The sequence below is a fragment of the Protopterus annectens genome, chromosome 1.part1 (assembly GCF_019279795.1).
Source record: "Protopterus annectens isolate FY-2018-M chromosome 1.part1, PAN1.0, whole genome shotgun sequence".
In the NCBI taxonomy this organism is placed as follows: domain Eukaryota; kingdom Metazoa; phylum Chordata; order Ceratodontiformes; family Protopteridae; genus Protopterus; species Protopterus annectens.
The window spans coordinates 1,358,985,551-1,358,995,844 of record NC_056726.1 but is presented as its reverse complement, the minus strand read 5'-3'; the positions used below and the strand labels follow the sequence as shown (position 1 = coordinate 1,358,995,844).

The following is a 10,294-nucleotide window of genomic DNA, read 5'->3' as shown; positions in this document are numbered from 1 at the left end:
TTGATCTAAGTTGTGCTTGAAAATGGACAGGGATGAACTTTGTTTGATGAGGATGGGAAGTCTGTTCCACAACAGCGGTATTCTCTGCAAAACATACCTATCATTTTAAACTGCTGTACTGATGTTGCATCACTCTATAACAGACATACTGACACAGGATTCCAGAAGGCAAAAGTAACAAGCACACAAGAAGTTAAGCAAAACAAAACATTAAAAATGTTTATTCTTAATTAAAATGTTAATATACTGAAACAAAATAAATTCTGAATGACTTTTGATGATTGCACATGTCTAATACTGTATCTGATCAACTGTTTGTCAATATGCAGGTTTAATTCAAAAGAATGCCCCATGCAGCAAATTGGACAATCCATCTCAACACACAGCCATAACGGACTTTCATACCTGCTTATCTCCTTTCTTCATATTTGCTGGAACTGCACGGATGTCAACATACTGTCATTGTACATCAAAATACGTAACAAAATCACATCTGCATATTGTTTCAACAGTGCAAAAATGAAACTGAAACTAGGGACTAACCTGTCCCTCTCTGAAAGATTCGGGCTTTGGCCAACAAATGTTTGTGTAATTTCTTGAGTGGATTTGTACATTATCTGCTAGATACCTGTCAATGATACTGGTGCAAACTCTGCAATTCACAGGATCAGTGTTGAAGTTTTGCTCTTCATTCATTCTCTAATACTTGCTTTATTCAATTCATGGTCAAATAGGAGCTGGGACCTATTCTGACAATAAATAGGCACAAGACAGAAACATAATGCACAGGGGGCCACTCTATTTGAGACTGTCACTGTTTGTCAAATTCCTAAAAAAGACCCATTTGGAGGCACCAACAAGGGGAGTTTGTTAATCTCCCAAATTACATACCCAAAATGTGCAGTCCAGTGTAAAAAGGTAGATACATTATGTGAGAAGACAGCAGCTATTATGCCTCTTGCATAAAAAAATATGCTGTCTACAAAAAGATAAATATTCTGCAAGTTCTATCTCAGTGACTGCACTCTGTTCAGGTACATTTGTCCTCAGAAATTGAGTTTATTTAAAGCTTTCAGTGTTCACTTAATTTAAATAGCATTTGCCTGACTGTTTTGAGACTTTTCTGACACTGACATTCACAATATGCTTACATCACTGTGTAAAGTCTGTTCAACACCAATATTAACTAATTTCCTTTTTTGCCAATCAAGGTACCATTGCTAAATTTACATTACATAGGATGGAAAAATGTCACCATACATGGATGCTCAACAAGACAGGACTGGTAGCTATTCTTTGGCATCTGTTATCAATAGAGAAAAAAAAAAATACTGAAATCCAGCAAATGAAATAAACATCCTTTGATACGTTAGGGAGAGCTAACACACAGACCATTATTCCAACAATACATTGTTATACTAGTGTCATAAAAAAACAAATATTCTTTCCCAAGCCATTTTCATTCTCTTGACAACCATTAGAACCTTTGCCATGACTGATGTGACTGTGTGTATGTATATGTACACATAGAGAGAGTGACAAAGAGACAGCTAAAGAGAGAGAGAGAGAGATGAAGCCAGTGGGCTTACAAAACAATTAACCAAAACATTAACGAGATAAAGCCAGTGGGCTTATAAAATGACAAGATCAACCAAAATTGTGTGTGTGTGGTGGGGGGTACATCTAACTGTCTACAGACACACACACACCTAATTGCCTAATTGTAACATTTCAAATACGTTAACACTTCTTGTTCTGAGGCAAAAAATGGATACTAGCCCAAAATGACAGAGATATGCTATTATAAAGTGGTAATATGTCACTGTTAAGACAAACCTGAAAAGAAAACAAAAATGTATCTATTTACATCTGTGACAATGCTTTCTGCAGTAGGTAAAAGCTGTGATTCCCTCTTCCACTATCTTCAAACTGGGCACATTCTGAATCATCCCTAGTTTCTCTGCCTGTGGGTGGACATCCTTCCTGACAGTGCACACCAAGGCATCATACGTCTGTCTGAAAGATCACACCTAACCCTCTAGAACACAGTTTGAACCCCATCCTCTAAGCAAGCAAAAACTTCAAGACAGGAAACCCACAAAAAAAAAAAATAAATAAATAAGAAAAAACATAATAAATTACATACGTGATGGAATTTCAAAAAAATCTATACAGACATTGAAGGGACTGCAGTGTAATTACCAACCATTGAAGATGTGCAGACATCTTCAAATATCAACCAATCTACTTCATCCATCTTTGGAAGGGTTCTGCATATCGTAACTACAGAGAATTCCCAAGAAGTGAAAACTAAGCTTCCCAGGAAGCCACAGTCAAACAAAGGACTACAAGCAAGAGAAGGTTCTGAAGGTTAAGTGATGAAAACAATGACAGGAAGCTTAACTCCTAAATTATGTTTGAAGCAATATTGCCTGGTGAAACTGTGAACCAAAAAAACAAGTATTATGGCACAAATGTCCACAAATCAAAACATTTATCAAACAAGCACCAGAAACCGTCCTTTTCCTGGTACAGTGGCCTACAGCAACAACAGGGTGGTTAGCCACCTGATGGCAAAACATGAAGCACTTAGCAATTCTTACGGAAAGAGTGCATGCAGAAAAAGTAAGCTATGCACTTTTTGAACCCGTCCACTCTTTTTCGGGTAAAATTTGATTTGACAATACATACAGGTATAAAGAGGTAAAGGGGTTCTCTTTGGCTTCTACTTCAACAAAGAAAACAGGGAGATGAATTAACCGGTTTAATGTCAAATGTGAAACTATTTCTATAGGAAAATAAGGGTTATTTTTAAAGGAAATGCTTGCTGCAAGGCCTGCAGCCTGGAGTACTTGCAAGCAGTGGTGATGGTCACTGAGAAAAGTGCCTTTGCAGATATAAATTTCAGAGCTGCCAAACCAAACTACTCAAAAGGCAGACATGTAACCAAAAATGGACAAGCGTTTCAAAGACAGAAAAAGATGTAAAGCCTCTTCAGCAGTCCATACTAGGCTACAATTCTGCTCCCTGTGAGGATGTGATGTGCATGGATATCAAATTTGTAGCTTGACAGCAAAATAACTTCCTAATGGTGTCAGAGTAAATCAGATCAGGTGTAAGCTAAGAGATTAAGTCAGCACAGGGATACCTCTTTCTTGCCAGACAGAGAACCTATATAATGAATGCAAAGCTTTCTAGTAGCTTCAATTTTGAGACTTCAGCTGGTATGCACAACAAGCTAGAACAGAATTCTAAATGAGAAGCCAGGCTCTGGGGTGGAGTTGGATGTCATCTGAGCAGCACGACATCAGTCATCAGTCCCAACTAAAAGTGTCAAGCCTTTGCTAAATCCTGAAAATCTAATCCATGTCAGTAAACTAGGCACAGGCATGTTATAGACAGAATAACATGGGGGAGATGTACAGGACACTAGGGGTGAGCCCCCCCCCCCCAAAGAATGCCAACATCAGATGTGAGGGACCTCAACCCCCTCACTAACTGAGGTGCAACTTCCAACTCATAAGGACTGTAAAGCCACCAAATAAATGGACATTAACAGGAAATTCTGTTAATGTCTAATCTCTGACTTCCTTACCTTCTCATGCTCTTCCTGCAAATGCCTGGATATGAGTTAGGGACTACATTCTAGTCCTGTGCTGTTGAAGCACTACAGCTACCACCTTGAGAATAATTGATAAAGCAATCAATTATTTCCTCTTCTTCACTGAATGGCTGAACGCTGGCAATGCTTCATTTCACATTCTGCTCCCAAGTACTACAGCAGTGCTGGTTTGGATGCTTGCTTAAAATTGTGCAAATTGAAAAATGTTTTTGACATGTCAGGTACTGAATGCTGGAATTTTTTTTTTGTTTGTGATGTATACAAAAGATTAATGACCGATCTATACAAATAGAAAAAAATAAGTTTAATAAGGGCTCGGTGCTTTCCCACAGTTCAGCATATGATGCAATGGCATGTATGAGCAGGATGCATGCGTGCTTGAGTACTTAAACTAGAAAAAATATTCTGAGCTGAGGACAATGGAAGAGTAAATTCCAAATCTTAACCATTTCAAGAGGCATATGAAGTCATCTTGGAAATTCTACAGTTGAACATGTTACTCAAGTTGATATGAAAACTACTCATCAGCTATACCACATACGGCATGCAGTAGACTTCAATGAAGTTGAATCCCTAAGGCCTCTCGTACATGTTTATTTTAGTATTGTTCAAACACTTTCTGAAATCATGGGGATAATGGGTGGACTCATCTTCCAGCAATTCTACACATTCTAACAGTTTAAAAAAAGTGCGAGGTTGGTCAACTAGAAAACACCCTGCAAAAGAATGTCACAGCAGTGTAAAGTCATCAAATATGACAAAAATCCCAATACACTACAATTATCTTTAAATTATTTAAACGAGTCTCAATTGTTAGTGAATAATCAAGCATGCATGACTTGCTTCAATAAATACAGTAAATTTCCAAGGACACTTCCTTTTTTTCCATTTATGGTTCACCTGTTATTTAACTGGTAGCACATGCAGTTTAAATTGAAGCATTCTGATTCTGTTCTAATGTTTATTCATTGCTCAATGAAAGACTGCAAATATCAGCAGGACTTGAGAAATATAACCCAGATGTTCCCTTAGTGTTCTAATCAGGCCTGTATTTTAATCTAATGAACAGAACAAAAAAAAAATTCACATATAAGATTGGACAGTTTTCAAGCTACATTTAACTTGTAACTTGGCCCAAGAATACCCATTAGACTAACAAGTAAAACACAAACTTAATTTGATTTTCAGCTGAACAAAATAAATGCATCTCAGTTGGCTAAGCTTAAGTGAACAAATATTACAAAACACAATTGTCATTAAAGTGCTAACGTAGCCATTACCTCGAAATAAAAACCCAGACTGTTAAAAAGCATAAACAATGGTAAATTGTTCTTTCTAGCCAGCTTAAGCATTTAAGCAAATTTTCACATCATAGTACTTCAATGAACATATTTCCACGCAGACCATTTGGCCAGAAATGGAAAGTGACATCAAAGCATTTATTCAACTCAAGCACACTCCTTCCTAGTGTAAAAAGATTACACTAGTTAAAATACGGACTCCAACACCCCCCTCCACACCATATTTATGACTTCCCCACTGGAAATATTTTTTTCACTTCAGCTAAGGGACATGGAGGTGACAAAAATGGTCTTGGCTCACATACTACACAGGTCTCAAATTTCAGTACTGATGGCACTCAGTGAAAAGATATTTGTCAAATGTCATCTCACGCAGCAAAAATTAAATACATGCACTTCTTTGCAGCCCAGATAATATGCTACAATATAATGAAACACAGTCAAACTCTGCTAGATCAAACAGACACCCATGGAGGAAGCACCATTTGGCTAAGGCAACCTGTGTGGGGTTTATAATTTTCATTTTGCAAAACCTTATTGTATTCAGATGAAACAGCAAATAAAAGATTCTGCATTATCAATGAACCAGCAGACACTGTGATATGTCTGTAAAAACTGTTAAAAATGAGAATGGATTTACTAGCAAAGCTGCATTATATAAGCATATAAACACTGCTGCTGCATTTGAAAACATTACTCACACTAAAAATGCTAGATTCCCATCCATCTTTCAAGTCTTTGCTACTGTCCGTATCAGACTATTTAAAATGACAAAAATAATAAGTACTGATGTTGTGAGGAAGAAGATCAAGAATATCGAAAAAAATAGCATGTATGATTCTGGCAGTCCTTGCAAACACTTCCTACACTGCCTTAAAACAAAATACACAGGGACATCATTAAGTGACCTGATGAAAAATATTATCTCAAACGTGGGTGATAATTTAGTGTGCGCATTTACAGAAAAAGATAGCAAGGAGGGACAGACAGAGGGATAACAAGAGAGAGCGAGCGAGTGAGTAGAAGGTGAAATCTCCTGCATTCCACATAAAAGCTAGTTTATGTAGAGATCCACAATGCCTCCTCACATTTCGGCAACAACTGGAGAACCCCAACATACATGGACATAATTCTTAAATGCTGGTTGTTTAAGGACTAAATTTTTGTTGTTTTTTCTGTTGCACAGAAGTAATTTATTTAAAAAAAAATTATGGTAGAGGCTACAGTGCTCAGGGGACATGCCAAGTGGGTTGCCAAATCACAACCATAATCTATTTTTTCCCTTATCTAGTATCTAGGTCACAGACCTACAATAAAGAAAACATATAAAATCACTTGATGTTTCAAAATACAGTAATCAAGGTCAATGTTCTGTTACCAGTTCTACCCACAGGGAAATACAAGAGATTTTAAATCTGCTGTTAATCTCTTGTTTCTGTGTTGCTCGAATCAAGTCAAATATTGATAAAATATGTCCTCGGATTATGCACAAAACTGCATTTAAAAGTTCACTGTTCAGCCATTATGAAGGCCTCAATCTAGAGGCTGTGGATCTGCTATTGGCATGGTATGAAGTACTTCATCAAGGAGCTGCAGAGCACGGTGCAAATGAATCTCAATCCAGCAAGGGGTTTCCTTGATACTTTGTCTTGGGTAATCAGGTCCCCATCCTTTTACAAAACTCATCCTAAGGATGCACAAGCGGCGAAGGTCATCCACACCAATTCCTGCAGCTGCTGAAAGGCCTAGGAAAGCAAAAGAAAAACGGTGAACCTCAGAAAAAATCAATTATTTCTAAACAAACAGCAACAAAAACAGTACTGCAATGATAATCATAAGATTAATTCACTGGTATCATTATAAGCTCAACCACTACCTTTATCCATGAAATATTATCCCAATCAGGCTAAAAAAAGAATGTAGATACTTAAACTCTGCAATAGAAATACTATACATTTACTTTTGCAAGGCTGGCTTTAATGCTGAATAGAAATGACAAGTAAAAATCTAATTTAAGTGTTATTACACACAAACTTAAAAGAAAACTCCACCATTGAACTAAAAAAACAAATTTTTTCACTCTGTTTCCTGACCTATTTTAACAACTCAAAATCACTACGTGCTTTATTTGTAATTTTAGCCTGTTTTCCACAACATGGCTACCAATAGGGCTTGATGTATCAGCATGATCTTGTACTCCCTCAAACCTCTTTCCCATAATACTTTGTATGGCTCATGCCAGACATAAAGAAGTAACTTTGAATTCCCAGTGCCAGTGACATATTAATGGGATTTGGGAGGGTCACTGTTATTTTCTTTATATTCTGTAAAAGGACCGCTTCTTTTCTGTCTGTAATCACCCTCATTTATGTTTGGCTCAGACCTTGTTTTACACTATACTTAGATGTTATCCAGCTACAACAAGAAAAGTAAATTGCAGGCCTTTGTTCAGGGTTTTCTTTTGTAGTCTGAGGAACTGATTCTGGAAGGGTCTCTTAGTGCAGTGACAGTTTTATAACACCTCTGCAGTAGTGTAGGGGGAGGGGACTCTCAATTCCTCTTGAACTTCAAAAGAAAACACTGAACAAAGACTTGCAAATTAGTTATGTTTCTGGCTGTATATGGATAACTTCTAAGTGCAGTGTAAAACAAGGTCTGAGCCAAACATAACTGAGGGTGATTAGAGACAGAAAGGAAGCAGTCCTTTTACAGAAGGTAAAGAAAATAACAGTGACCCCCCCCCCATCCCATTATATGTCAACGGCATGGGAATTCAAAGTTACTTCCTTATATCTGGCATGAGAGTCATACAAAGTATTATGGGAAACAGAAAGGGTTGAGGGAGTACAAGTTCATGTTGATATGTCAAGCTCCATTGGTAGCCATGTTGTGGAAAACAGGCTAAAATTACAAATAAAGCACTTGTGTGATTTTGAGGTGGTAAAATAGGTCAGGAAAAAAGAGAGGTTTTTTTTTTTGTTCAAGGGTGGAATTTTCCTTTAAAATGATCTTCAAAGGAACAGTCTCCAAGAAGATCATTACAAAATATCTCAAAAGAATGTGCCTCTCTCCACATACGGTTTTACAGCATTAACTCATTCTTACCTACAATACTGATTGTGCTGATAACTGATTCATGCCTGCAGTGCTAGCTGCATAACTGCCTTGCTTCATTCAAACACACAGTGCTTGAAAGGCAGACCATACAGAGTTCTTACTACAGTACAACTTGACTGTAGTAATGAATATTCAGTAATCAATGCTAAGATTATGCAACTAAATGTGAAAAAAATATTTTAACCAAACATGTAAAGCAAAAAGTTGATGATTTTTCTCATTTAAAATGTTCCTACTTTGCACACATTTCAGCTGATTATCGATTGCTGAAAGCTACTCCTAACAATCTTAACTTAGTGTCCCTGGTACTTGCCCCTCAAGCCTGGGAGGTCCTTTGCCATAGGCCAGTTGAGAGCGCAGCTGCCTGGATCTCATGAAGTGTACAAGGTTCTCTGCAGTCCTGAAATAAAGTCCTGCAGGAAGACATGAGTATGGTGAGAATGAAGCACAAGTGGCAAAGCCCAGGGCAAGCACATGACAGGCTTTTTGCCTACAGTGGGTTGTGCCTAGATTTGTGTGTGTCGTTAGGTATCTGAGCCTCAGGTTGCAAACAGTGGCTGCAACCTGAATCCGGTCCTCTGAGATCTCCTTTTTGACAAAACTGCAGTGGATTCTACCTTCTTCCTCTATTACAAGGATGTCTGTATCAGAAACTGGTGCCTGCCTAGTGGCATCAGACTTGCCCAATACCTGGGAGTACTCAGCTTGAAGGGACATCAATGGCACAGAAGCCATGCAGCTTCTGAAGAGGTCTCGACAGTGGTCTCAACTGAACACATTTGATCATTGGAGGGGACTAAGAAAATGTCTCACCTCATTCACAGGTTCATATGTCAGTACCAGGCTAGTTTCCCTTGTTGTTGATTTTAAGATTAGCCAATTTATCTTCCAAACAAAAGACTCAAACCCTGTACCTTGTGTCTGTGAGGTAAACACCTTAACCAACAGACCAACCCCAACTCCCCTTCAAGAATCTTGAGCCTGGCTATCAGACAGAAAATGTGTTGTCTGGTTCTTTTGGAGGCCTCTCCTTCCTTTTGCATGGAAGACTGACTAAGGGAAAGGAGGATACCATAAGCAGGATTCAGCCACATATGCTGTTATTCTATACATTTCTGAAGTGACTGATCTGTACACCAAAATGGGTGACTGTTTAATTAAGAGCACTGGAAACGGTTGGACAGGATGTGCTCCTGACCCAGAAAAATCAGAGAGTGGAAACCTCACTGGAAGATGTACTTTCCACACACATTACATTTTCCTCACGCCTACATTTTCAGAAAAGGATGCAAAACAGGTATTCAGACTCTGACAATAAGAACAAACTGAGGAAATGGCACCTGTAGATGATCCTTTACACACCAACATCCTGATGACTGAAGGGAAGGTATCTGCCAGGCCTTAGGATAGTGAACAAGTCCCTGTTATTCAGGCTGGCCTTCGGCTTGTAAAGCCAGGAAGCCATAGGAGTAATTACTGCAACAGTGAAACACAATAATCATTAGTTAGCACCAACCCCCACTTGTCAGTCTGCTCTCTTTCTGGAATGATTAAGCAGACAGCTGTTCAGTTATCACCTCCCCCTGCTTGACTCCTCCAATGTCCAAGTGGCTAAATGAACCCTGGTCATCTGGGTCTCAGTCAAGGATCCATGATTCTATGCCAAGGATCAACAGATAAACTTTAAATGGTCTCTGACTCTGAACTTCAAGTAATTCTTCATCTGGCCTGCAAGAAGTCAGGGAGCAACACCTCATTAAGTGACTGTCGGCAGGTGTTAATGAATTAAGCAGCACACAATGTATGTTAAAGAAGACCAGGAATCAATATCCAATCCAAACTGAAGAGGCTCCCCTTGAGTCCATTTGTAAGGGATGTCTGTGGTAAACTATGAGGAGGAGAGAGGATCTTGTATGACAAATCTGCTTCTTCAGTGAAGCCTGACAAAGGAAGAACTGGGTAAACATGAGTGGTCTGCCTGGGGGCATGGGTGATGAACATGTGCACTTGCCTATTCTTCTAAGAGAACTAAAATCAAAATAGTAAAGCTGTGCAAGTAAACTTAATGCAACAGTAGATGTTCTAATGCATCACTGCCGCAGTAGTCTAAGCTATTTTTGTCTCATCTCTGCCATCCGGCCAGCTTTGCAAAGCTTAACAGCACAACACGGAGTTCCAGAAGAGTTCCATATTAAGACAGAACACCAAACACCTCAGAGCTTTCTTGCCTCAAGAAAGGCAGCAACAGCCCTGA

At 38.6% G+C, this 10,294-nt stretch overlaps 1 protein-coding gene across 1 annotated transcript in view; it reads right to left on the bottom strand.

Annotated features, from left to right (window-relative positions):
• Window positions 1-205: 205 nt before the first annotated feature.
• Window positions 206-10,294, bottom strand: part of SMAD4 (SMAD family member 4) — a 2,088,766-nt gene continuing 2,078,677 nt past the window's right edge. Inside the window, exon 12 of the mRNA XM_044082137.1 lies at window positions 206-6,668. Within this exon, the coding sequence (XP_043938072.1) occupies window positions 6,457-6,668 (212 nt within the window). The 3' untranslated portion in view covers window positions 206-6,456. The remainder of the gene's footprint in view (window positions 6,669-10,294) is intronic.